The following is a 25,771-nucleotide window of genomic DNA, read 5'->3' on the forward strand; positions in this document are numbered from 1 at the left end:
TAGAGATACTACCACTAGGTCTAGACAGTCTAACTTGTTACCAGACTTAAAAAACAAGTATCAGATGTAACTCTTTTCTATTCCTTTGGCCAAAAGAAGTTGCTTGACAGTGGCTGACCCCAGCAATCTCACCTATGTCTCATGGTAAATAATAGTATAGAAAGAAAGATGTAAAGCTTATGTGAGGCCTAAAGGCACAGCAGCTTAAGTTGTGAGGACCTAAGAAAGTATTTGAGTGTCTACAAAAGTGATTCATATAGAATTGGAAAATAATTCCGATTACTTCCTGTTGCTATGGTACTGTTGTATTAAAACTGTTCAGAGCTTAGACATTAATCAGTGGAGCTCTGGTTTATTAATCTAACTCTAATAAAACATTCCACTATCCGATCCACTATTATAGTTCCAACCTCAAGATTTTAAAATTCCTTTGGTCTGCCTTTTAAGTATAGACTTAAAAATGTTTCTCATTGCGAGACATATATGTAGATAGATAGATAGACAGACAGACAGACAGAGATAGGTATACACATACACATACACATACACACACACACACATACACACACACACACACACACACACACACACACACACACACACACACATACACACACACACACAGAGTCTTCTGGATAGAAGGAAGAAGCCCCTCTTCCACGATGTGTAGTCACACTGAACATCAAGATCAAATGAGCTTTTGCCCTTCTAGTTCATGAAAGGCTTTGGCCTTCCCTGAGCTCACCTTAAAGAGTGTTCATGCTGTTAGCCCAAAATCATTTCCAAAGCTTCTACTAGGCTATGATGCAAAGATGTGTGTCTGCTGACTCTGTCTACAATGTATATTTCACTGAAGATTACAATGATGATGCTAACGTTTTTAAAACTTATCTTCTTTGTAAACTTGAAAAGGATTCTTATAAGCTACAAGAAATCCACCAAAATCTACCTCTCAAGTTTAATGGTCTCCAGATAAGTGCTGCTAATCAACAGCCTAAGTTTCTCACCTTCTCTCTATTTCAGAGGGTGGGATTTCTCTCCTTTCCCAGGCTTTGGGACTTGCTCCCCCAACCACTAAAGCCATGGGCTCAAAAGTTTCAAATGTACACCTAAGAAATTGTATCCTTAACCTACTTAACTTTGTTTTCTGCCCATATATGTTTCAGTATCCTGTCAAGTCCTAACGTTTCCCGCATCGAGGATAGTGCCAAAGCAGCTACCCACAGGTGCTCCAGTCTAACCTCGCAGACTACTTCAGCTAGGCCTGTAGTTTCCTAGCTGCAGATGGTCTCACAGATCCTGGACAGCAAGTAAAACAGCCTGTTCTTCCTGGACATGGCCAACATTTCAGCTTTTTGTCCCACCCCCACCCCTGCCTCCAATATCAACACCCCAATGTCAGCAGGAGTCAGCCATAAACGAACATGCTGTCTCTTATCCGTTTGTTATGAACAAAAGGCTGGGATGCTGTGTTTCAGACCTGGGACAAGCAGCTCCAGATACTTCCAGCCTCAGGCCCTCCCTGCTGCAGGGCACAGCTGCATACCCTGCCCTCTAGCCTAAACTTGCCAGCCCAGGGCTCAGTTTCTTTCAACCTTTACTACATAATTTGGACACTGTGGTGCTCTTGCTCCTCTCCCTCTCCCTTTCCCTCTCCCTCTAGCCCAAGAAAAAAAATCTTCCAGATGGTGAATGGTTTAGAGAACAACAAAGCAACCAGTAACCATCAGTTTTTCTCCTGAAGTGACATTGTTTCCCCACATCAACAGGAAGAACATCTGTCTGTTAACTCTGACTTACAGTGACTTTCATTAACAGTATACAATAATGTTAAGGCCCCAAACCTACCAATCATCCCCTCCCTCATGCTATCAGTAGTGCTCACAAGAGAAATTTCACCTTTTAGTCAGTGCCTACTACAAAATCTGGTCAGATTCTTTATAGACATGATAAAAAAAAAACTACCTTTCAAATTCCAACAAGCCTGCAAAGGAGGCTTAGATATAAAAAGAGACTCATAGGTTCAGTAACTATTTAGGGTGGAGATATGGCTCAGTGGGGAACAGGTGCTGGGAAACAGGTCGGTTTGTAAGTGTTTGTTGGGTGGCACTACAGCCTCAGTTCAGATCTCTAGCATGCTTGTCAATGGCACTATAATCCTAGTCTTGGGTAGGTGGAGACAGGCAAACTCCTGCGCTCACTGGCCAGCTTGTCTAGGCAAATCTAGCTCCAGATTCAGCGAGACTCTGTTCCAAAACAGAAGGTGGACAGTGATTAGGAAAACACCTGACCTCTACCTGTGGTGCCTGACATATATGAGCATATGTGCATGGACAAATACCCCACATGCACAGGTGCAGCACACACACTCAGACGCATACAGGGGTGGGGGTGAGGACAATATTACACCACATGCACAGGTGCAGCACACACACTCAGACGCATACAGGGGTGGGGGTAAGGACAATATTACACCGCATGCACACGTGCAGCACACTCACTCACACGCACACAGGGTAGGGGTAAGGACAATATTACACCACATGCACAGGTGCAGCACACGCACTCACACGCACACAGGGTAGGGGTGAGGACAATATTACACCACATGCATGGGTGCAGCACACACTCACACACACACACAGGGGTCAGGGTGTGGACAATATTAGCCAGCAACTTTCTTTTGTAGTCAACAAAAAAATAGGGATGTTGTTACTGTAACAGGCACCATGCTTCAGATGTTTTCTTTCACCCTTCCGTTCACCGTGATGCTATCAGATATGAGACTTCACTTTTCTTCTACAAGCTTTCACTAGAGCCATCAATCTGAGTCATTCTCTAGAAATATGAATCCAAATATTAACTTTTCTAATGCATACATCCATTGTAGCTTATAACATTCAAATGCCTACATGTTTCAGAATTAGAGTTGTTGGGAAGTTTTCTCTTTAAGGATCAGATTCTCCTTTCACACATACAGAGGCAGGCAAAGTTCCACAGGGTTCAAAAGACCATGCAACACTGAAAACGCACTTAAGACATAGTATTTCTTTGTTCAAAGACTAAAAATTATCCAGAATTTTTATGTTTTAATAAACTCATTTTCTATTTTTTAAAAAACCTATCGCAAGCTCAATCCTTATACAAGCATATAAAATATCTTTCTTTTCCACTAGGAGATTAGGCTGTATAGTTTATCAGTTATTAGACCAAAAAAAAACCCCTAATTTGGTAGAGCATACCTTAAAAATGCGCCAAATCACAATTCCTTGGTATAGTGCCTCACACAGAAATAAACTTTAAAATGAACTAAGATTATCTGACTCAATGTAGATGAGCCCAGACCATTCATGTGTGATAGGAAAATGTATCTGTAGTTAAAATTATATTGTTTTAAATTACAGGCTCATTTTATGTTTCCAAGTTTTATAGAGTTTTATGTACTGTAAAATCATCTGTATTAACCTCTGACAGGTTTATTCTCTTAAGGAGATTTGTACCTGTATAATGTACTTGTTACAAAAATCCCAAGTATCAATATTTATATCTTTTCTTTTTCCCTTTTTGACAATAAACTTCTATAAATATGACTTATCATTTGTGAGTTAAAAATGCCTTAATCCATTTTAGTTGTTGCTAAAACCCAGAATTTCAAAATTCAACAGACCTGAGTCTATGACCTCACACATGTCGTTCTCTTCTTCTGTGGAGGACCAGAATATTAGTATTTTAAGCTAAGGGAACTCAGGCTCTTTGTTGCAACTATCTGTGGAAGTTGGAGCACAAAAGTCACCACAGCAAATGCATAAGGGTCACAACTCAATTGAGTTGCTATCGCACTGGATTTGACCCACAGAAGTAATGTGTTGAGTCAAGAGCAAAGTCTTGGAGGAAACACTAAATACTGTGCCACTGCAATACACCTGGGCTATCTTAATGCTTTGCTTTCCAGAAGAAACCATTCATGGACATGATGACTTTATACAGTTTCAGCACTGAACAACATCATCCTGCACAGAACACTAATGTCACTACCAACTAAAATTATATGCTAACTTCCTGGAAAGCTACTTAAGTTTCCAAATATCATGGTATACAAACATGGATTTGCTATGGCTGCCCAATCTTAAATATTTTAATACCAATCCCTCTTATCTTCTTTCCACAACTTACCCTGATGCCACTGGATGCTGTACATCTTTTTTATCCCAGGAAGGTCAAAATATCAACACCTTCTCTATACGTAAAAAATGAGTTCTATATCCCCTCCTTTTGCTACCAGATATGGAGGCTAACTTCCATCTCCTCTCATTGCTTACTATGCTATCCAAGTCAGACAAGCTGCATGCTCACCTTCAAGGCCTCCCTTGTGTGATAGCAAAGCCACATAACATGAATAATATCATAAAAGACTATCAGGTAAGGACATGGGAGGACAGCAGAGAACGTTCTTTTATTTCTTTTTTAAATGGAGAGGACATACAGTTGCCAAGACCTCCGGTCCTTTTTCTTCCTGCCCTAATCCAAATGTGGTCCTCAGAAGCTAGAACTGTAGAGCTGCCAACACTGATAACTTTAAACCCCCAAATCAATGCCAGAGGTCATCTTTGTCTAGTTCTTATTATAGAACCAGACCCTTTAAATGAAAATTTAATTCAATCCCTAAATTACTATTTCTTGAAAATAAGAGCCAAAGTGTGTTGTAAATTTTCAGTAAATACCATTTCTGTGACAGAGAAAAGCAACAGAACATGGTCTTGGTGTTGAGGGCTGGCATTCTAACGACAGTGAAGTGGGAACAAGCCCAAGATGATTATCCACATGCTACAGCAGAGAGACAGAGAGGGAGGGAGGGAGGGAGGGAGGGAGGGAGAGAGAGAGAGAGAGAGACAGAGAGAGACAGAGAGAGACAGAGAGAGACAGAGATACTGACAGAAAGAAGGAGACAAGAGACAAAGAGAAATAAACCAAGAGACAATAGTCAAAGAGAGAACAAAAAAGCTAATTTTTTAAATTTTTCACTATTGTGGAGTCAATAATCCTTATAATGGTCTACTCTGCAAGTCAAATATAAAAATTCCTTATTAATTTTCTATTATGTGCTCCCATTATGTGAAAAACAGAAGGTCAGAATTCATTTTTTAGAGTTACAGTTTTGTGATTTTCAAGCTAGTCAATTTATCTTTATGATTAGATTTCTCTAATATTTTTAAATGCATGATTATTGTCAATGCAAAACCATGTCTGTTACTTGCAGAATCTTTGAAATAATAACCATCAAATTAGTAATGATATTGGCAATAAGGACAATGGTTCTTTTAAGCTTTCATATACTAGTGTGCTGGCAGATCCATCATATTCTGTTTAGCTGTTTCTCTCCCATCTACGTCATTATGTAATCTACCTATCCAAAAGAAAGTCCATAAATATGGTTATTTTATTCACATGTCCCTCTAAGTAAAAAAATTTAAACATGTTTGTTTTGGGTCTAGAGATATGACTCCATAGTTAAGAGTGCTTACTGCTCTTCCAGAGGTACTTAACACTGACTTGGGGGGGATCCTTTCTCTGTTCTCCATGAGCACGTGCCCTCACACCATAACACACACCCCTACACACATAATTTAAACAAAAAGAAATCTTAAAAAGATGTTTTTACTTTATTTTTATACAAACAATGCAGTATGTATTTGGGTACATGTACACACACACACACACATACACAAACACACACACACACACACACACACACACACCACTCCAATTCTAAACTGCAGAGCTCTCTGCTCCATGTCATTGCTTGTTGGTTTTATTTATCAACTACAACACTTACATATTCTGTAAGCTGGTGTTCTGACTTGTAGATTTTTATTTTTCATTCTAGTGTTTATAACAGAGTAGGATTTCTTTGGACTGTTAAAGCTTTACCTAGGAAGGAATCCAGATATGAGGAGGTTAAGCCTCCGTTACAGTAATAGGACAGAATTTAATAAAAAGACCCAACATTTTGTGGTGATGCCCAAATTTCCTGTCTGTTTTAGTTGACAAATCTGTGCTTCCCAGCACATAACAGGAGCAAAACAGCTGGGTGGCCTTATCAAGCACAAAGGGAGCAGCAGCACATGCTGTTAAGTGTCTTTCTGATTGCCTAGAAATGGCAGCACATGCAGATTTATTCTGTTATAAATTAGAACAATTATATCTCTGGGTTTTACAGTTTCTTCATACAAGAAGTCAGATTTGCTGGACATAAAAATGAAAGAAACTTTCAAAAGGATATCTTCCCTTTCTTTGATGATCAGCTCATTCTGCTCTTCTAACTGCCGAATCTTCTTCTCAAAGGACTCCTGCTCAGTTTTCAGTCGTTCCTCTGTCACTTCCTTTTCTTCACTCACTCTAAAAGAAATATCAAAACAATGAAGAAAAAATCAAAAGTCCATCAGAATGAAGCCACATGCCTAAAGCTGCAGTGTACACAAACTGCATTTCTGCAAAGGCATAGAGGAGTCTTAGGGAGATTTGGTGTTTTCAGTTTATTTTCTCATTAAACACTCTTCCTCAACTTTGCAACATTCACGCTCCAGATTTTAAAAGGTATGTACAAGAAATACGTATAATCATGGTCTATACGTTTCAATGAAGCAGTGACAGATCACAAAGTCACAATAAAAGATCTCACTTAGAGTAGACAATAGGTTAGTCAACAAAGCCATAATCTAAATGAAGGGAACAACTGGATTGGCACCATAAAGAGGATGGAAACTGCCCATAAGTGTATATCCAGTGCTAGCTTGTTAATTCTTGGGAAAGAAACCAATAGCTTGTGCATAAAATATTTACCACCATTATCACTTATTGACTCTACAGATGACATTCCCAAAACATCCATAAACTGTCCTCTCAACATTAAAAGACCCTTTGAGTTAAGTGACAGGACTAATAATAATGGTGCCAGAAGAAATGAATTCCTCTTCAAGTCTTGTATTTTACTTTAAATATTACTGCCTATTTTATATTTCTCCGTAATATAATCTTATCTGTTTTAATATCAAAAGCCCTCTGTGGTGGCTTGAATAAGAATGGCCCCCACAGGTTTATATATTTGAATGCTTAGTCATCAGGGAGTGGTACTATTTGAAAAGGATTAGGAAATGTTGCTTCACTGGGGTAGAAGTGGCCTTACTGAAGGAAATGTGTCACTGGGGGTGTTCAAAAGCCCACGCCAGGCCAAGTGTCTCTCTGCCTGTGGATTAGAAAGTAACTCTCAGCCTCAGCTCAAGTGCCATGTGTGCTGCCATGCTTCTGTCATGATGATGATGGACTAAACCTCTGAAACTATAAGCAAGTTCTCAATGAAATGTTTTCTCTTCAAGGAGTTGCCTTGGAGAAATGGAGGAAGAGTGGATCTCGGGGAGGAAGTAGGGAATGGGAGGAGTGGAGGTAGAGGAAACTGTGGTTGGGATGTAATGTAAAGAATAAAAAGAAAAATACATTAAAAGAGCCTTGGTCATGGTGTCTCTTCACAGCAATAGAACAATGATTAAAATATCCTCTCACAGTCACATGTATCAATATTTTTTATAGAACTAAGATTTTATAGAGACCACTATGGCTTTGAATATGTCTAATATTCTGTTGGATACTCTAAGAATGAACAATAGTACAATTAGGAAGGATTAAATATGTAAATCATATTGACAAGAATATGGTTTGAGATACATTCTCTGGTCCCTGGGGATTCTGCCAAAACAAGGGGGAGAACAGGCTTTCTCCTTCCTGTACACTCTCTTAGCCTTCCTTTTCAGCCCATTCCCTTTCCTCTGTGTCAGCCTCCAGTACCTAGAAGGACACGCTGAACCTTGGGCCCCCAGATGCCACACTGGACATAGACTCTGGTAAGCAATTTTCACTTTCCTCTTGTCCTCTATAACAATCTCACCAGCCTCACCCCAAGCCCTGCAGTAGTCTGCATGCAAGGGCCTTTCCTTCCACCCTACCTCCATTCCCTGGAGACTCCAAGAACATTGGTGTGGACCCATTTCTCCTCCTTCCTATAGACTCCCCTCAAGCCCTCCCTTTTAACTCGTCCCCATCCCTTTGGGCCAGGCCCAATACCTAGAAACACTTTCTACCTGGGACTACCAGTGATCACACCAGGCAGGGATTCTGTAGGTAATTAATTCTATCCTTCCTGTTCTCCATTTTCACCCTCAACCTAGCAACAATCTGCTTACAGGTACCCATCCTTCCACCTCAACTCTATTCAACTATAATTCTTGGTTCAGACTCAGGATACCCCTAGACCTTTCATTCCTGTGTTTCCAGATTATTCTCTACCTTGCTACAATTTAACAGGAGAGTCCTTTCCCACCACAACTCCAACTCCCTAAGGAACGTATGTCTTGGTGTGAATAGGATAGCCTTTGCTCTTTCCTGAAGCCATTCTCAGTGTTTTTACCTATCCCACATCTATACCTCTATGCCACCCACTGACTTGTAGTAGTACTATCTACCAGGCAACACACAGCCACCACACTTTCCTAAGAGAGGGCAACAGAAACCAGGAAAAGAACACCTATCATCAAAGATAAGAATAGATATTAACCCCGTGCAGGTGACTATTATGTCAACTTGACACAAGTTAGAGTCATCTGAAAGAAAGGAATCTCAATTGAGAAAATGCTTCCATAAGATCCAGCTATAAAGTCAGATGTGGTGGCGCACACCTTTAATCCCAGCACTTGGGAGGCAGAGGCAGGCGGACTGCTGTACAAGGCGAGTTCAGGACAGCCATGCCTACACAGAGAAACCCTGTCTCAGAAAAAAAAAAAAAGATGCAGCTATAGGGCATTTTCTTAAAGTGATTGATGCCAGAGGGCCCACTGTGGGTGGTGCCTTCCCTGAGCTAGTGGTCCTGGTGGTCTATAAGAAAGCAGGCTAAGCAAGCCATGATGAGCAAGCCAACAAGTAACATTCCTTCATGGCTTCTACATCAGCTTCCACTTTCAAATTCCTATCCTGTTTTAATTCCTGTCCTGACTTTTCTGGGTTTTTTTATTCACTTTATATCCCAAATGTATTCACCTCCTTTCTCTTCTCCTGGTCCTACCTTCTCTCTCTCTTGCCCCTACCCTCCTCCCCTACTCCTCAGAAAAGGGAAACCCCCTACTAACCCATCCGAGCACATTAAGTCACATCAGGACTGAATGTATCATCTTCCACTGAGGCCAGGCAACGCAGTCCCACCAAGGGGTCATGATCAGAAAACAGGCAACAGGGTCCACGTCAGAGACAGCCCCCACTGCTCTTACAAAAGGACCCACATGAAGAGTAAGATGGCCATCAGCTACATATGTGTAGGAGGCTAGATTCAGTCCATGCATGGTCCTTGGTTGGTGCTTTAGTCTCCATAAACCCCCTTGGGCCTGGATTATTTGCCTCTGTTGGTCTTCTTGTGGAGCTCTTGTCTCCTGCAGGTCTTTCTATTCTCCACCCTCCTCCCTTCTATAAGGCTCCCCACCATCCATGAGTCTCAGCATCTGTTTCAATCTGGTGCTGAGTGGAGCCTCTCAGAGGACAGCTATGTTAGGCTCCTGTCTCCAAGTATAGCAGAGTATTACTAATAGTGACAGAAGTTGGCTCTCTTCCACAGTGTGGGTCTCAGGTTGGACTAGGGATTGATTGAATATTCCCTCAATCTCTGCTCTATCTTTATCCTTGCAAATCTTGTAGGCAAGGGTACACTTTCAATGATTAACAATGATGTATAAGTGTAAGCCATATAAACTCTCTCCTACCCAAGCTGCTTTCATCATGGTGTTTCATCATAACAATAGTAACCCTTAAAAAAAAACCCAATAGTAACCCTAACTAAGACAAAAACCTAGAAATACCTCATTCATCCTAACCCCAGATGCCTATACACAGGGACAAAATCACAAACATCAATAGCCAGAACCATATGCCCCCACCAGAAAGAAGCCAGTAATTCTACTACAGTAAGCCCAGAGAGATGCAATATAAATAAACACAAGACAAGGACACAAAACATGAATTATGAATAAGTTTAAGAACCATGAAAAGGATATAAATTAACCCTGTAATGAAGTTTATTAAAAACAAAAACAAATAGTGGGATGAAATGATGAAAACAGTCCGAGACATGAAAGTAGAAAGATAATCACTAAAGAATATCCAAATGGAGACTAAACTGAAAATGAAAAATTTAGGAAGTCAAACAAAAACCTCAGAGGTAAGCCGCATCAACAGAGTGCAAGACAATAAAAAGAGAATCTCAGGTGTAGACAATAAGGTAGAAGAAATGGATATCTCAGTCAAACAAAATGTTAAACCTGAAATAATCCAGTCACAGAATATGGAGAAAATCTGGGATACTGCAAAAAGACTAAATTTACATAGAATAGAGGAAGGAGAAGAAACCCATGTAAAAGATACAGTAAATATTTTCTTTCTTAAATTTTATTAATTTATTCAGATTACAACTTAATTGTTATACCATCACTTGTATCCTCCTGTTCTTCCCTCCTGCCTTCACCCTATTCCTTTTCCCTAGGTCTATGGCCAAGGGGGACCTCCTCCCCCACTATATGGTCATAGGCTATCAAGTCTCGTCTTGGTAGCCTGCTTATTCTTTCTTTGAGTGCCATCAGGCCTCCCCACCAAGAGGAGGTGGTCAAATATGGGGCACCAGAGCTCATGTCAGAGTCAGTCCCTGCTCTCCACATAACTGTGGATAATGTCCTGTCCATTGGGTAGATCACAGTAGGGGTTCGATGTTTACTATTATATTGTCCTTGGTTAGTGCAAAAGTTTGAGCAGACGCCCCTGGGGCCCTATCGACCCGTCTAGATGTTCTTCTTGCAAGTTTCTAGGTCCCCCCCAGCTCCTTCTATTTCCCCATCTCCTATATTTGTCTTACCTAGAGTCCCAGTGGGATGTCCTCACATCTAGCCAATCCCCTGGTAAGTGAAGACTTTCATGGGACATGCCTTTTGGGCTAGTGCCCAATTATAAGTGAGTATATACCATGTGAGTCTTTCTGCTTCTGGGTTAACTCACTCAGTATATTTTCAACAAAGTCACAAAAGAAAATTTCCCTCATGTAAAGAAGGGGGTGCCTATCAATATACAAGAAGAATGCAGAACACCTAAATAGACTGGACCAGAAAAGAAATTCCCACAACATATGATAATCAAAATACTAAACATACAAAACAAAGAAAGAACATTAAAAGCTGGAAAGGGGGAAAGACCAAGTAACTTATAAAGGCAGACATGTTAGAATAACACACTCCACTTTTCAATGGATGTTCTATAAACTAAGAAACCACAGATGTCATCATAGACTACTATACCAGCAAAACTTTCAATCACAATAGATGGAGAAAGACATTTGACAATAAAACCAAACATAAGCAATATGCTTATAGAAATCCAGAACTACAGAAGGCACTAGAAGGAAAACTTAACCTGAAAAGGTGAGCCACAACCAAGAAAACACAAGAAACAAGATCAGACAAGCAAATCAAGAGATGGAAAAAACTAACACAGAAATATGATAAAAATCGACAAACACTGCTCACTGTTAATTCTCAACACAAAGGGTCTTAATTTCCGAATTTAAAAAAAGGTGGATTCAACAACAGGATCCATCATTCAGGATAGACATCTCCTCAGAGTAAAGGGATGAAAAAATATTTTCAACCAAGTGGACCCAAGAAGCAAGCAGGGGTCATAGATTATTTGATCCCAAGTGGTCAGCCTTAAACAAATATACATACAATAAATACTAAATGAATTTATATGTGTGTGTAACATTAATAAAGAAAAGACCATAAATTTGAGAGAGAATGGGAGATACAGAAGTTGAAAGAATGGAAATGATAAAAACACAGTATTCCTATATGAAATTCTCAAAAAATAGATTAAAAAGCACAGTGACAAATACACATTATGAAAAGAAAGTAAAGTTCTATTTATTCATAGTTGTCATGATATGTATGTAGATTTTTTAAAAATCTACAAAGGAAAATACAAGCTCTGTACAATAAATAACAATAATTGACAGAAAGACCAGGAGTTTTCAGGACACTCTCAGCTATACAGTGCATTTCAGGCCAGTCTGAGCTACAAGACCTCATCTATAAAAAAACAAAGGGCTGGATAGAGGATTCAGCAGTTAAAAGTGCCTGCTGCTCTTTCAGAAGACCCAACTTCAGTTCCCAGAACCTATGTCAGGCAGCTCACAGCTAAGACTCTAGATCAGTGGTTCACAACCTGTGGGTTATGACCACTTTGGGGTCGCATATCAAATATTTACATTATGGCTTATAAAATAGTAAAATTACAGTTATGAAGTAGCAACAAAATAATTTTATGGTTAGGAGTCACCACTAGAGAGGAACTGTATATTAAAGGGTCACAGCATCCGGAAGGCTGAGAACCACTGCTGTAGATTCTGAACATCCAATGCCTTCTTCTGGCCTCTTTTAGCATCTATATGCACATGGCACACATACACAGACACACACATATGCATAAATAAAAGTTAAAAAAATAACCCACATAAACAAATATGAAACTTTATGTGCTTGTTCATCTGTAAGTATAGGAAAGGCACTTGTTAAAGCCAATCTTCCATAATAAAACATCTCAGTAACCTAGTACTTTAAGAACTATTCCTCCAATCCAATAAAGAGCATCTATGAAGAATTCCTAGCTATTTACCTATAAGGACAGACAAAAAGAACAATTTGTTTCTGTCCTTGTACTTCCAGAACAAGACAAGACTGTCAACTACAACTCCATTGGAAACTGACTGGAGGTTAATGCAAGAAAAGAAAATACATACAGGCCAGAAAGAAACAAAAGTTTTATGTGCAGGTGACATTATTCTATAAGAAACATTAAGGGAGCAACAGAAAATACACTAAAATAAGCTATTAAAAATAATCTCACTATGATAAATCCCAGTCTTTAAATATAACCCAGTTATTCCTCTGCCCTGGTACTCATGTCCTGTTGCTACATTTAGGGCTAATGCAGAAATATCACACCTAAGATCAGGTAACAGAAGAGATGCTGACTTCTGTAATGCTGACTGTTGCAAATTCTGATGGAAGCCAGGGGCTAAGTAAATGTTGACATTGTGAACTTGCTTCTTCTTGATGTTTATTGTAAACTGGCAGAGGAAAAAGGTTGACTGAACAAAGATCATTATGCTACAATGAGCAAGAATTCAATGATTTCAAACATTGTTAACCTTTACATATACATGCACGCGCGCGCACACACACACACACACACACACACACACACACACACACACACACGGAGGCATGGAGGGAGGGAGGTAAACTTTTTTTTTTTTAATTCTTCTGAGTGCATTTTAAATCCTGGATACTACCATGAAAAACACGTTTTACAGATAAAGCCAAAGTTGAAACTTTGTTGTGGCATTAGAAAAATCAAAGTTTCTATCTCAATATAAACAAAAAATACATGTTTGTGGCTCAAAATTTCTTCAAACAGCAAAACCTCCAACAAGTGTATTAGTACTTTAAGCTGACACATTTTGCTATAATGCACTGGGCACCAATAGAGAATTCAGATGTTGAGTGTGCTAGCGTTTCAGCAGCATGTGCACCCTAACTGAATCTGCTTCTGCTGCTGTCTTTCTGCTTTCTCCTGTGCCTCACAGGGTGCTGATGTCTGAATATCTTGGGTAGCTCATCAAACAAGATGAATATTCCAATGCTGAGAACTAAGCCGATCTTTCCTTGGCTCAGAGTCTATTAATTTTATCATGAATAGCCTGCCTTGAGATTTGTTGCTACTCTTTTGGTCCAAATTCCTCTAAGCAAAACCTCCTTTTGAGTAGGCCAGATGTTTCTCTTCTCAATGTCTGCCCCACACTCAGCTTTATGCTTTCCAGGCCTGATTTATCTCTACATTTACTATACACTAGGCAGTTGACCTGGGTAATGGTAGTTTTCTTTTGGTTGTTGTCACTGTGATTATGCTTATACAAAGCAGTTTCTAGCAGCCTGTGTCTGTAAAGCATTCTTGTCTTTCCTCTATACGTGGGGGGCCAGCATGTAACTTCTTCCCTAACCTTGGTTCTGCGCCTCCTCCCACATGTCAGGTGGTTTTTAAAAACTATATACTTTTTTTTCCTGACAATGTGTTTTGTTTTACAGGACAAAGACAGAGAACCTCGATGTCATCCCCAAGGGCAGTGCTATTTCCCTTCTAACACTTGCACCAAAAGAAATCAGTCTTCTTGCCAAATGGAGCCTATGAACAAGTTTCCCTACATTTGCTGTCCAGGGAATCCCACTCTCACCTGCTTACACTGGCTTTCAGCAATCTGCCACTACTTTAGCTAAAGACCCCTCTGGTTTCCAGGGAGCTAGTGCTAACTGCCGTCTTCCCCTAACAGCACAGATCTCCTTACATCTTGGCCTACTTGGTTACTCTTCAACCTCAGCTCTATTTTAATGTCCTGTGTTTTCAGTTTGTTCTACATTTTTATTATTGTAAGATGAGGAACAACATCCTATGAGGCATTAGACTTAATAATATAATTACATGTTCTTACCTACTTGTTTTGCACTTCTTTTCTGTTCGGAGCCAGCCCGGGGTCATTCAAGGCTAAAAGAGTCTACTGGCTATGGAAAGATACTGATGCCCCGTTCCAAAGCTAACTTCCTCCTTTCAGCCTCTGCAGATGTTGTTTAGCAGGTTAGCTCAGGACTTTCCGAGAGATTGTTAGCTAAGATAAGATGAGATAGTTAGCTAAGATAAGATAGAAATTGTTCCGAGAAAAACCACAGGATGTTCCCCTGATGGTATCATCTGGAGACATTCTCGGGCCCCTCCTACTGCTCAGTTCCTGCCTCCACCCCATATAAGCTTTTGCTTTTGATTCAATAAACAGACCTTGACAGGAACGCTACTTGGTCTCGCCTCTTTCTTTCACGTCTCATCCCTCAAGTATGGCTCCCCTCGCGACCCCGTAATTACTGTTCCTGCTGGACAGGACATCTTCCTAACATTTATTTTCCATTTCCAATGCTAGAACAAGTTTAATAACATTAACTAGCATTAAATTATATCCCACAGAATTATAATATTTATTAATTTCAAAAAGGGAAAAACAAATTTCACAATGAAAAACCCTGGAGCAGTAAATCTCCATCTCAACCAGGTTCAGCAAAAGGTACATCAATTATTTTATATTCTTCCTATAAATGTAGAGCTTAAATATTACTAAGAGAAAACAGACAGATCCATATTTAGGAAAATTCTATAAAATATATGATTGCTACTCTTTAAAAGTGACAAGTCAAGAACTGAAATATTGTCAGATTGGAATGCACTAAAAAGATGTGATAAGTGACAACACAGTGAGACCCTAAACCAGAACTTTAGATAGATAGATAGATAGATAGATAGATAGATAGATAAGTGAACAGGTAATCTTAAAGAAATAACATTGTTGAGTTTCAATTAAGGGATGCAGTTTCACTAATACAACTGTATTGATTGTAAATTCCTGGTGTTGTTCACTGTATCCCTTTAATAGAAAATATATGAAAATGTATAGAAAGAGAAGGGAGATTAAATAGTTTCCTTCTTTTTTAACTTAATATTCAATTTTAATGGGACTGGAGAGATGGCTCAATGGTTAAGAGCACTAGCTGCTCTTCCAAAGGACCCAGGTTCGATTCCCAACACCCACATGGCAGCTCACAATTTCCTGGAACTCTAGTTCCAGGGGACCTACCATTCTCATACAAACATATATGGCTGTAAAACACAAATGCACATAAGTTAAAAATTTTTAATATTCAGTTTTAATTTTAAATGCAGGTCATTTTAATGTTGACATAATTCCCAGTAAATTTAAATTGAGAATAAAAATATACTACAGAGTAAATGAAGATGTAATATTTTGACCTCTGAAAAAGCTAACACATGCAACTGAAGCATATCTATTCAAATATTATCAGCTATAAAAATTTTGAGTATAATATGAAAAACTTATGTCTTTAACAAAGGCTTAGAGACAGAACATATACACTGAATGATCAATAATTGTTTTATAATCAATTATATATAAATCAATAGGATAGAAGTAAGAGGTTAACTTCTAAAGTATTAACTTGAGAATACTTAGTTTTCAAATGTCAAAATTCAAGAAACTCAAAATTGCAATTTTGAGGCAGCAAAGTAAACAAGTACTCCTTGGGATTTCTGAGAAACTATTCTTTGCGCTTCCCCTGTGTATCAGTGACTTTTTTCTTTTGTGCTGATTTCAAGTCTATGCAATCTAAGTTTGTTATTGCACACATATAAAATGAATTATGGTGGAAAATAATCATAGTCCATAAGCCCATGGGCAAAATACATCAAACTGAAAACTGAAAAGAGACTAAATGCTATAGGATATATATGTGTATCAATGGACCTATAGTAATAACTTCTCAATTTTCTTAACCAAAATGCGGGTCAAGCATTAGTCTGAATAAATCCATGCAAGTGAGATGAGACTGTCTACTCATATGGCTGTGTGTGAATGTCACACAAATGGGAAAAAGTACTTGTCATAGAAAAATTAACTCTGTGTATGAGACAGAGTCTAGTCAGACTACTAGAAAGATTGCTAAAGGCATACTAATTAGTCAAAAAATATTCTTTGATTGACAGATCTCAAAATGGACTCTCTAAAATTGAATTTTTGAATACTAACCGGTGTACAACAATCAACCCCAATAAAGCTCAATGGCTTTTTACCTAAAGGAAGTTAAAGGTCTATCTTTTCTTGAAACTTTCTATGTAACTAATTATAAAGACCATCCCCTATATATACCATCCCCTAGCCCCAAAATATTCCATGAAAGCTTCAAAAAGGAAGTAAAAATCAAGCTTAAGTAACTGGTAAGTGAAAGTCTAATATTCCTTTGCATGAAATGAGAATTTAATTCTTACCTAAAGGTTATAGTCAATATTTTCTAAAAGAGAAAATAAAATAATGATCTACTATTCACTTTACAATGGGAAACTAATGGTGCTTTTTTCTTTTTTCTTTTCCATCTCAGAAATGTCAAGTATAACTAGCAAACCATTCTCTGGGAAAAATTAAAGTATCAAGGCCTAAAAAAGAACTTGTCCTCAAGTAAGTTACTGCAAAAAGCAGCCTCTTAGGCACAGTGATGAACTGACAACGGAGCCAAGACAGGAAACAGAAGGGTTTTTTGACTCCTCTAGAACAAAGTTCATCTCTACCCAGTACTGCAACTCTGACAGGTATTATTTTAAAATGTTGGAAGTTACTTTCCTGCAAAAGCAAAGACTGAGGCACAGTCTATGATTAGTCCCAGCACCAGTTGCCACCTTAAGGTCCTACTACACAAGGGCATGCATACTAAGAGCTGTCAGCATCTTTCAGTGTAAGCTATAATGTTTTGCAAAGCTAGTCACTGATCTGGTCTCCGTGATCAGAGGCGCTGCTTTTCCCATCCATGCAAAAAATTCATTTAATGCTACCACGAAAGACTTCCTGAGGTAATATAATTCCATAACGGCAACAAGAATTCTCTCAAACCTAAGTCCTTCTAGAGAAAGCTCAGTCAATACCATACTTAGGCTTCTGCACATGTAAGTTGATACCACACACCTTAGGGAAGCCCTTTCATTTACTTGAAACCCTGTGTCAACTCATCCCTTAGTATACTCTCCCACAAGCAACATAACTCACATCACTGTGACTTCTCTCTGTTGTATCTATTGTCCATTAGCCTCTAAATTTTGGTTTACCTCTGTATGCTAATATTATTAGTGTCCTTAACACAAGTGAGAACGTTCCCTAAGTATATGTAGATCATTAAGGGAGCATCCACAGACTAGTAATAGCAGAAATTTCAAAGTCCATTTTTTTCTTACCTGCTAGCACAAATTTGCTCACTCATATTCACTAAGAATGGATTTTTTTTATTTATCTGTGCTGCTTAATTACCATGCATTTATATAAATCTTAAATTGTCTCTGGAATAATGTCAACAGGTTTGTATGAAAGCTAAAATTTCTTACATGTGCTACACCTGAACATCTTACAAGAATATAAGGTTGTTAAATATTCTGGTACTTTCCCCCATTTGATTTGGGTGGGAGGGATACAGGGTCTCATTCTGTAGACCATGCTGGCCTTGAACTCAGAGATCTGCCTAATTCTTCCCCCCCCCCCCAAGTGCTGGGATTATGCCACCATGCTTTGATCTTTAATGCAATAGGCATGTCATATCCTCTTATCGGCACTATTGTCCTTTACTCTACCTGAATGAATTCATTTTTCTAGCCTATTATGTCAATGATAAATTTATTTTATCTTTTATTCACATATATATCCTTTTGGTATCTTTTTTTTTTTAATGAAGATCATTTTAATTCAAAGAACTTGAAAATGAAAAACATCACATAGCTACAACAACATAGGTACTGAGTAAGCATTTGCCCAGACCCATGTCTGTCTCTCAATGAACATCCACACAGTTAATAAAGTCCTTCGGACACTGTGAAGCTCTGCTTTGGATTTTACACTTTTGCCATCAATTACATTTTTATAGTCTTATCTACCACAAAATAAAAACAAAATCCATTACAGTGTTAAAATTAGAAAACAATTGGCTTTACATTCTTTTTCACAACTCATGTATAATCTGCACTTACCTCTGTCTTTCCTCAGTACCTAAATCTCATCCTTTCTTTCTGCACATATAGAAAAAACCCACAGTTACAACTGCACACATGTACATGTTATAGGCTAGGATCTGCATATAAGGACAAATATGTGGGTTCTCTCTGAGCCCTTGTTACCATCAGGAGATATATTAAAGAGGAGGTTCACATTCAGAGCCTCTATGTGGCTCTGTCCAAGACAAAAGTACATTTTCCCACATAATATTATCAAAGTTAAGACCCTATTTCAGAAAAAGAAGAGATGCATAGCTTGGGAATAGTTCTAGTAAAGATGCTTTAAGCATCAAGAGAAGTAATTTGAAAATAAGTTAACACTATATCTTTATATTATATATCAGTCTGTAACAGAAAAAAGATACTACTTGCTCTGTAGGCTTGCTGCAAGCTACTTAATTCTATATCCCCTAAAAGCATGCTGTTGATCACCGAGGGAGCCAAGCAAAATGAGTGACATGGCTCCTTAAACAATGCCAACACATTTGCATCCTAGCTGAAGCTTAAGTAGGTGTACTTAAATATGTCACAGAAGTACATCATTTTTCTAGTACTTCTGGCACATTTCTCCATTTGTTTGACCTAACAGAAGGTAATTGTAATTCTTCATGGGTAGTTTTTTCTGAAAAGATATAAATTTAAATAACAGTTAAAACCTCAGCCTAACCATTTTCTATTAATACTTTGTCATTATTCTCTATCTAATCAAAACTGAGCCTATTGATTAAAAAAATGATATACTAGACAAGGCAAGCAAAACACAAAAGCAGCAGATTTTTCCTTACTTTATATGACGTGATTTGTAAAGCGAAGTTTTCTCATGAATAAGCAACTACATTTAAACATCCTTTTTATAAAGAACACAATTTTTTTTCTCTTCAGAATGAAATTTGAGCTTTCATTTCCTCTCTCTTCATTTTACTTTTCATTTTCTTCTTGAATAATGAGCTGGATTGGGGACAGTCAGAATCTGAATGGTATAAAGATGACATCTGCACAGAGGAGGTATACCAGGGAGGTATAAAAGAGTATCCACACAGAGGGCTAGTAAGAGGTGGAGGCCCAGGTAGGTAAAAAGAGCACCAAGGGGAGATGGCCAGCCACATATGCTGTACTAGGGCGGCCGAATAGGGTGAGATGAAGTAGGCGACAGCCGTGAGCTGGCACGGAGACTCAAATCCCAGGCATGATGAGAGAGCTACGCAGGGTTTAAGGAATCAACACAGTGTTTATACTAAATTAAGCTGAAGCAAGGTATCGCATCATAAGGACCTAGGAAAAACAAACACTCAGTGGCCAGCCCTGTGTGCAGTATCAAAACTCAGGCAAAAAGAACAGAGTTGCCACCAAGAAAGCATAGGCTACTACTGTACAATGGCAGAGTCTGCGTGAGTGGAAAAAAATACACTCATCTAGGTATGGCCTAAGCAGAGGAAAGAAGACATTCAAATAGAAGGAAGATCAACTCAGGAGTGGAGGCATAGGGGTTACAAATAGAGGGGAGAAAGGAAAACAAAGCAGAGAGTAGCCATGACTGAGGTGCCGTCTAAGCAGGGAGAAGAAGGCATCCATGGACAGGGACTGGGGGACGAGAGGGGGTGGGGAGGTCTAGCACAGTAAGGGAGATTTAGCTTCACTACAAGGATTAATAACAAATAGGAAATGTCAGCTACAGGCAAAATGACTAAATAAAGACACCAAGACAACAAAACAGAAAAAAAGCTCCTCCCTGAAAGCTAAGAGTTAGACAGGCATTTTAAACGACTCTTGGACGTTTCATCAAGAACAACCACACCCTGGACTATGAAACCTCAAAATGGTGTTCTTAATAGTTATTTGGCCATCGTAGAACAAAAGTAGGAGTTGATAAAGGAAAAACAATAGAAAAATCATTAAACTCCTGGAATTTTATAATTGGAAGTACCAAAGGTAATTATAAAGAACACACAGACCTGAGTGAAATGAAAATAAAGTAAAGCACGTGAGCCCACTGAGAACACGCTGAGAAGAAACTTTACAGCACTAACTGCTTCAGCTAAGAGAGATGCACGGTCTCTACGTTCTCACCATAAACGCTTAGGAAAAGAAGAACAAATAAGTCCAAAGCAATGAGAAGGAAGGAAATGACATAATAAGAGAACTTTTTTTAAATCAATGAAATAGAGACCAGAAACATGAGGGAAGGAAATCAATCAAATGAAAAGCTGGTTCTCTGGGGGTGAGGAGGAGTCAATAAAATTGATAAGCCTAGCAAAGATAAAAGAGAGAAGACTCAGATCACTATGTCAGAAATGGGGGATTACAGAGACTGTGGTCAGTAATGAGGCAGTGAAAGAATACTATTAATTTTATGCTCACAAATTTGATAACTTGGAAATAATGAAGCAATTCTCAAAAACTATGAACTGCTTGGGATAGAGAAATAGTTCCGTGGTTAACAGCAGGAGATATTTATCCAGAGGGCCATAGATTTGATTCTCAGCACTCAACTGTAGCTTCAGTTCCAGGGGATCTGATGCCCTCTTCTGAACTCCATGGGCACCAGGCACATAAAGGGGTACACAAACATTCATGCAGGCAACACACCCATAAACATAAAATTAAAATAAACTTTAAAATACCCTACAAACTCACAAAGTTCAGCCAAGATAAAACAATGTGAATAATCTTAAAACCATTACAGAAAATTAGAACTTTAATTTAAATTCTTTAAAAATAAATCTTCAGGTCTTTACCATTTCACTAGAGACTACTAACAAGCAAAGAACACTTCAAAACAGGCTTGATGGCATAGCATAAGGGGCTAAGGCAGGAAGAAGCCTGACTCAGCTAAATACATACATATATACACACATACATACACATACATACATACATACATAAACACAGAGAGAGACAGAGGCAGTGAGTCTCTAAAACCTAAAACCAAAGTCAACCAAACACCAATTTTCTACACTTTCTTCCAGAAAATATAAAGGGAGAAAATTGTTGATTATACATAATGAGGCCACTATTATCATGACACAAATCAAAGTAGCATAGTATAAAAGAAAGCACAAAACTTAACACCAATACCTCTCATGAACTTTGTTATAAAATTCAAAACAGCAAATCAAACTGTTTCATATATAAAAAATAACCATAACAAATAAGACTCATGTCAGGTATGCAAGGCTAATTCAACATGTGAAATTCAATCAATGTAACCCACAACATTGTAGGATAAATAACATCTGTACACGAATTGACACCAGGAAAAAGGGAAAAACCGGTTTAAAATATCTGTCATGTAATCACTGTGAAAACTAGGAATTGGGCAGGAACTGGTGATGTGCAAATGAAGCTTCAAGGAAGTTCAGGAATTTGGAGCCAGACTGGGCAACGCAGTGAAAGTCCATTCTTAAAATGAGAAAAAAGAAAAAAGACTAGAAATAGAGTGGAACTTCTTCAATACCATAAGGCGCCCACAAAAATAACTATCGTCAACATTACTGGTGACAGACTGAACCACTAACACCTAAAATAGAAATCATTGCTAAGATGTCATCTGTCATTGATTTTATTTACATAGCACTGAAAAGTTGAACCAGCACCATAAGGCAAGGGAAAAGATATACACTCTGCAAAGAATATAACACATGTGTCCCTATTTGCAAATGGCATGATTGTTGACAGAGAAGAATGCCAAGAATAAACACCAAACCCTTAGAATTTATCAGTAAATTCAATGAAGTTGTTGGAATTCTGATCAAAATACAAAGCCCATTCACATGTCACATACTATGAACAAAAACATAAAAGCCAAAAATAAAAGCCAAATTATCATTTACAATTCCTCATAAATGTTAAATATTATGTTTAAATATGAGAAAACTTGTACAAGATCTACATCATGAGAATTAAAAATAGCTACTGAAGAAATTAAACACCCAAGTAATTGGACACATATTGTGGTGACAGATTTTTCTGAAAAGATTTCTTGACCTCAGAGAGACTGAACTTTTACTGGGCCTTGCAGCCAAGTTAGTAACATGCCTTAAGATCACCTAAGACTGTCTGAGTCCCAGCCTGTGTAAGTGTAGCCTGCCTTTAAGAGAACAACGCACCCAACCCGACTGTGCCTTGCATTTCCCATGAATTCAGCTTTCACAACCTAAGCTAAATGAACAGCTTTAACCTTAAGTCATATATCCTTCCATGCCTCGACCCAGAATACTGCATACATGTGCAGTGCTAATCATTTGCAAAAACACCCAAAGTGTTAAAAGCAATTTAAACAAAAGAAATGTCCCATATATATTGGAAGCAATATCTGATATAGGTTGATAATATCTTCTTGCAATTTTGAGAAGTATTCAGAACGACTTGGAGTCACTAAAGTAACCCCTCCCCTTGTAAAGCCTGCTAAAGAGCAAACTAGAACAGCTAGTTTGTTTCCCATGCCATGTTTCTGTGCAGTTCAACAAATACAGAGCAAAACCCTTTCTTTAAGTCAGACATAAGACACAGAATAAGGGGACAATTCAAATTGGGGCTCATTCTTGGTAAAATTAATCCAAAGGAAAGATTTTCATTTTTCATTCCTTAATGTGTTATCAATGCAACAAATAACTATATTAATGGATTAGAAGACTCAACACAGCAAACATTTTTAGTTCTTCCTATAGTTTGAAGAAATACCAGTAGTGTTTCGGTATAGCTTTTGTTTTTGTTTTTACTGGCATTGACAAGCTTGTGCCAAAGTTATTACTGAAAGGACTAGCCATGGTCTTTTAAAAATAAGAACAAAGTAAGACTCTACTCAGTATCAAGGCTTTCTATACTGTACATATACAGTAATGAGGGCTGAGGGAGAGGCAGGCAGATCAGTGCAAAACAGGAACCCAGAATGAGGCCCATACAAATACGCACCCGTTGGTTTCTAGCAGAAACATACAAAGATCTCTATAAATGGTGCTGGTATAGATGGACATCAACAAAAACAAGAAAACCCAACTTAGAAATGCATAATACAAAAACCACTAAAATGATCATTGACTAAAAAGGGAAAAAAATGACACACTCTCAGTCTCATTAAGGTTAAAAGCTTTTAGACTACGGAAGATCCTAAAGATAATGGGGCAAGCCACAGAGAAGGAAGAAAGTACTTTACACTACATATCCAACAACAACAACAAAAATCTATATTTAGAACATATAAACAATGTTCAAAACTCAATAAAAATAACCAAACTTTCTATTATGATAAGGCCAAAAGAATGTACCTAGATCCAGTGAAGATACAGCCAGGAACAAAAACATGAAATAATGTCTACTATTACTGACCACTACAAAAAGACAAATTAACCAAGACATTACTGAACCCCTACGAGATTCCTATACAAATTTGGAAGCCAGAATTCAGAACACCTAGATTTCTTGCATTGTTGGTAGAGATATAAAATGCTACAACTTTTTTGGAATGTGGTTTCTTATAAAATCAAACACACTTAATCCCAAAGAAATCAAGCATTCATGTGCACATGAAAACCTGTATTGGAAAGTTCATGGCAATTTCATTTGAAACTGTCAAAAACCGAGAGAGTTCCAATGGATGCACAGTTAATCAGTCTAGCACCTCCACACCCAAAGAAGGACAACAAAAAGGAAAAAAATACTGACAAACATACAACTCAAAGAATGGCTTCAAAGAATTGTGCTAAGTAAAGAGAATCACTCTCAAAGAAAAGTCACATGGTATCTCATCCAATTCATAGAGTTTTCTTGACACGCTGCAATTATAGCCATAGAGAACAGATTAACAACAGATTAACAGGAGTTTTGCGTTAGGGAAGTGGGTTGGAATAAAGTATTTGCCCTGAGGCTGGGTTGATGGATTAGAGGTTAAAAGTGCTGGCTGCTCTTCAAGAACACCTGATTTTGGTTCCCAGCACCGACGTCAGGTGAATCACAGCCACCTGTGACTGCAGGTCTAGGAAAAACAACATTCTTTTCTGGATTCCAAGAATACCTAATACATGTAACACACAAATTTTTATAAGTGCACATAAAGTGGTAAACACTCGCCTACCATGTACAACTCCAAGAACCTCAAAAAAACAAATGCACAATTATTATAATGGAACTATTTAGAATTTTTACTATGGTGATTGTAAATAAATCTACAATAAATACATGTATAACTGGTGGTCTCTGTACATAACAGACAAATTCGGTGAATGTCAGCTTTCTAGTTTTAATATTATACTGTAGTTAATCAAAATGTTACCTGGATAAATAGAATAAGTTCTTGCTATATTTATAATAACTGCAATAAAATCTATAGTTATTGCAGTATAAAAAGTTAAACTTCTTTTTTTTTTAAGAAATGAAAAAAGGTCATCTTTCTACTTCATTTTATTTCTGTGATTCTTAGAGTCCTGTATTGGAATAAAATTCAAAGTTTATCAAGTCTGATACTAATAAAAAACATAAGTACTGACATAAATAGGGCAGAAGAAAAGCTCATTATTCAATAAAAATTCCAATGTGATAATAAATGTTAAACCACTTTGGGAAATATAAAGTAGCCATCAGAGTACTATGCAATAGTGGATGAAGGTGCACGCCTCAGATGCAGCTTGCTGTAATGGTGATAATTTCACAGCAAAAGAATATTTGAATAGTTCCAATGAATCACCCCTACAATACTGCTACGGTTTTAATACACATTGTCCAAAGTCCTGTGTGTTAAAGGCTTGGTCCTCAAGTAGCCGAATTTTACAAGTTGGGGAGTGTGCACAATACAAAATCTTTTTAAGTCTGTTTCCATTAGACTAATGGCATAATGACATTGCCTTACTCAGTGTTCTACTGCTATGAAGAGACACCATGATGATGGCAACTCTTAGGTTTTTTTTTAATGCATTTAATTGGGGCTTGCTTATAGCTCCTGAGGCTTAGTCCATTATCAGCATGGCAGGAAGCATGGAAGCACACAAGCAGACACAGTGCTAGC

At 38.1% G+C, this 25,771-nt stretch overlaps 1 protein-coding gene across 3 annotated transcripts in view; it reads right to left on the reverse strand.

Moving 5' to 3' along the window:
• KIAA1328 overlaps positions 1-25,771 on the reverse strand; it is a gene marked incomplete at its 5' end in the record, with an annotated part of 236,140 nt that overhangs the window by 198,879 nt on the left and 11,490 nt on the right. For all 3 annotated transcript variants that reach the window (XR_014778983.1, XM_084780616.1, XM_084780617.1), the window contains one exon: positions 6,281-6,396. Coding sequence is in view for 2 of the 3 variants with exons in the window: in XM_084780616.1 (XP_084636742.1) it covers positions 6,281-6,396 (116 nt within the window). The remainder of the gene's footprint in view (positions 1-6,280; positions 6,397-25,771) is intronic.

Source organism: Acomys minous (genome assembly GCF_964271855.1).
Source record: "Acomys minous genome assembly, chromosome: 4".
Taxonomy (NCBI): Eukaryota; Metazoa; Chordata; class Mammalia; order Rodentia; family Muridae; genus Acomys; species Acomys minous.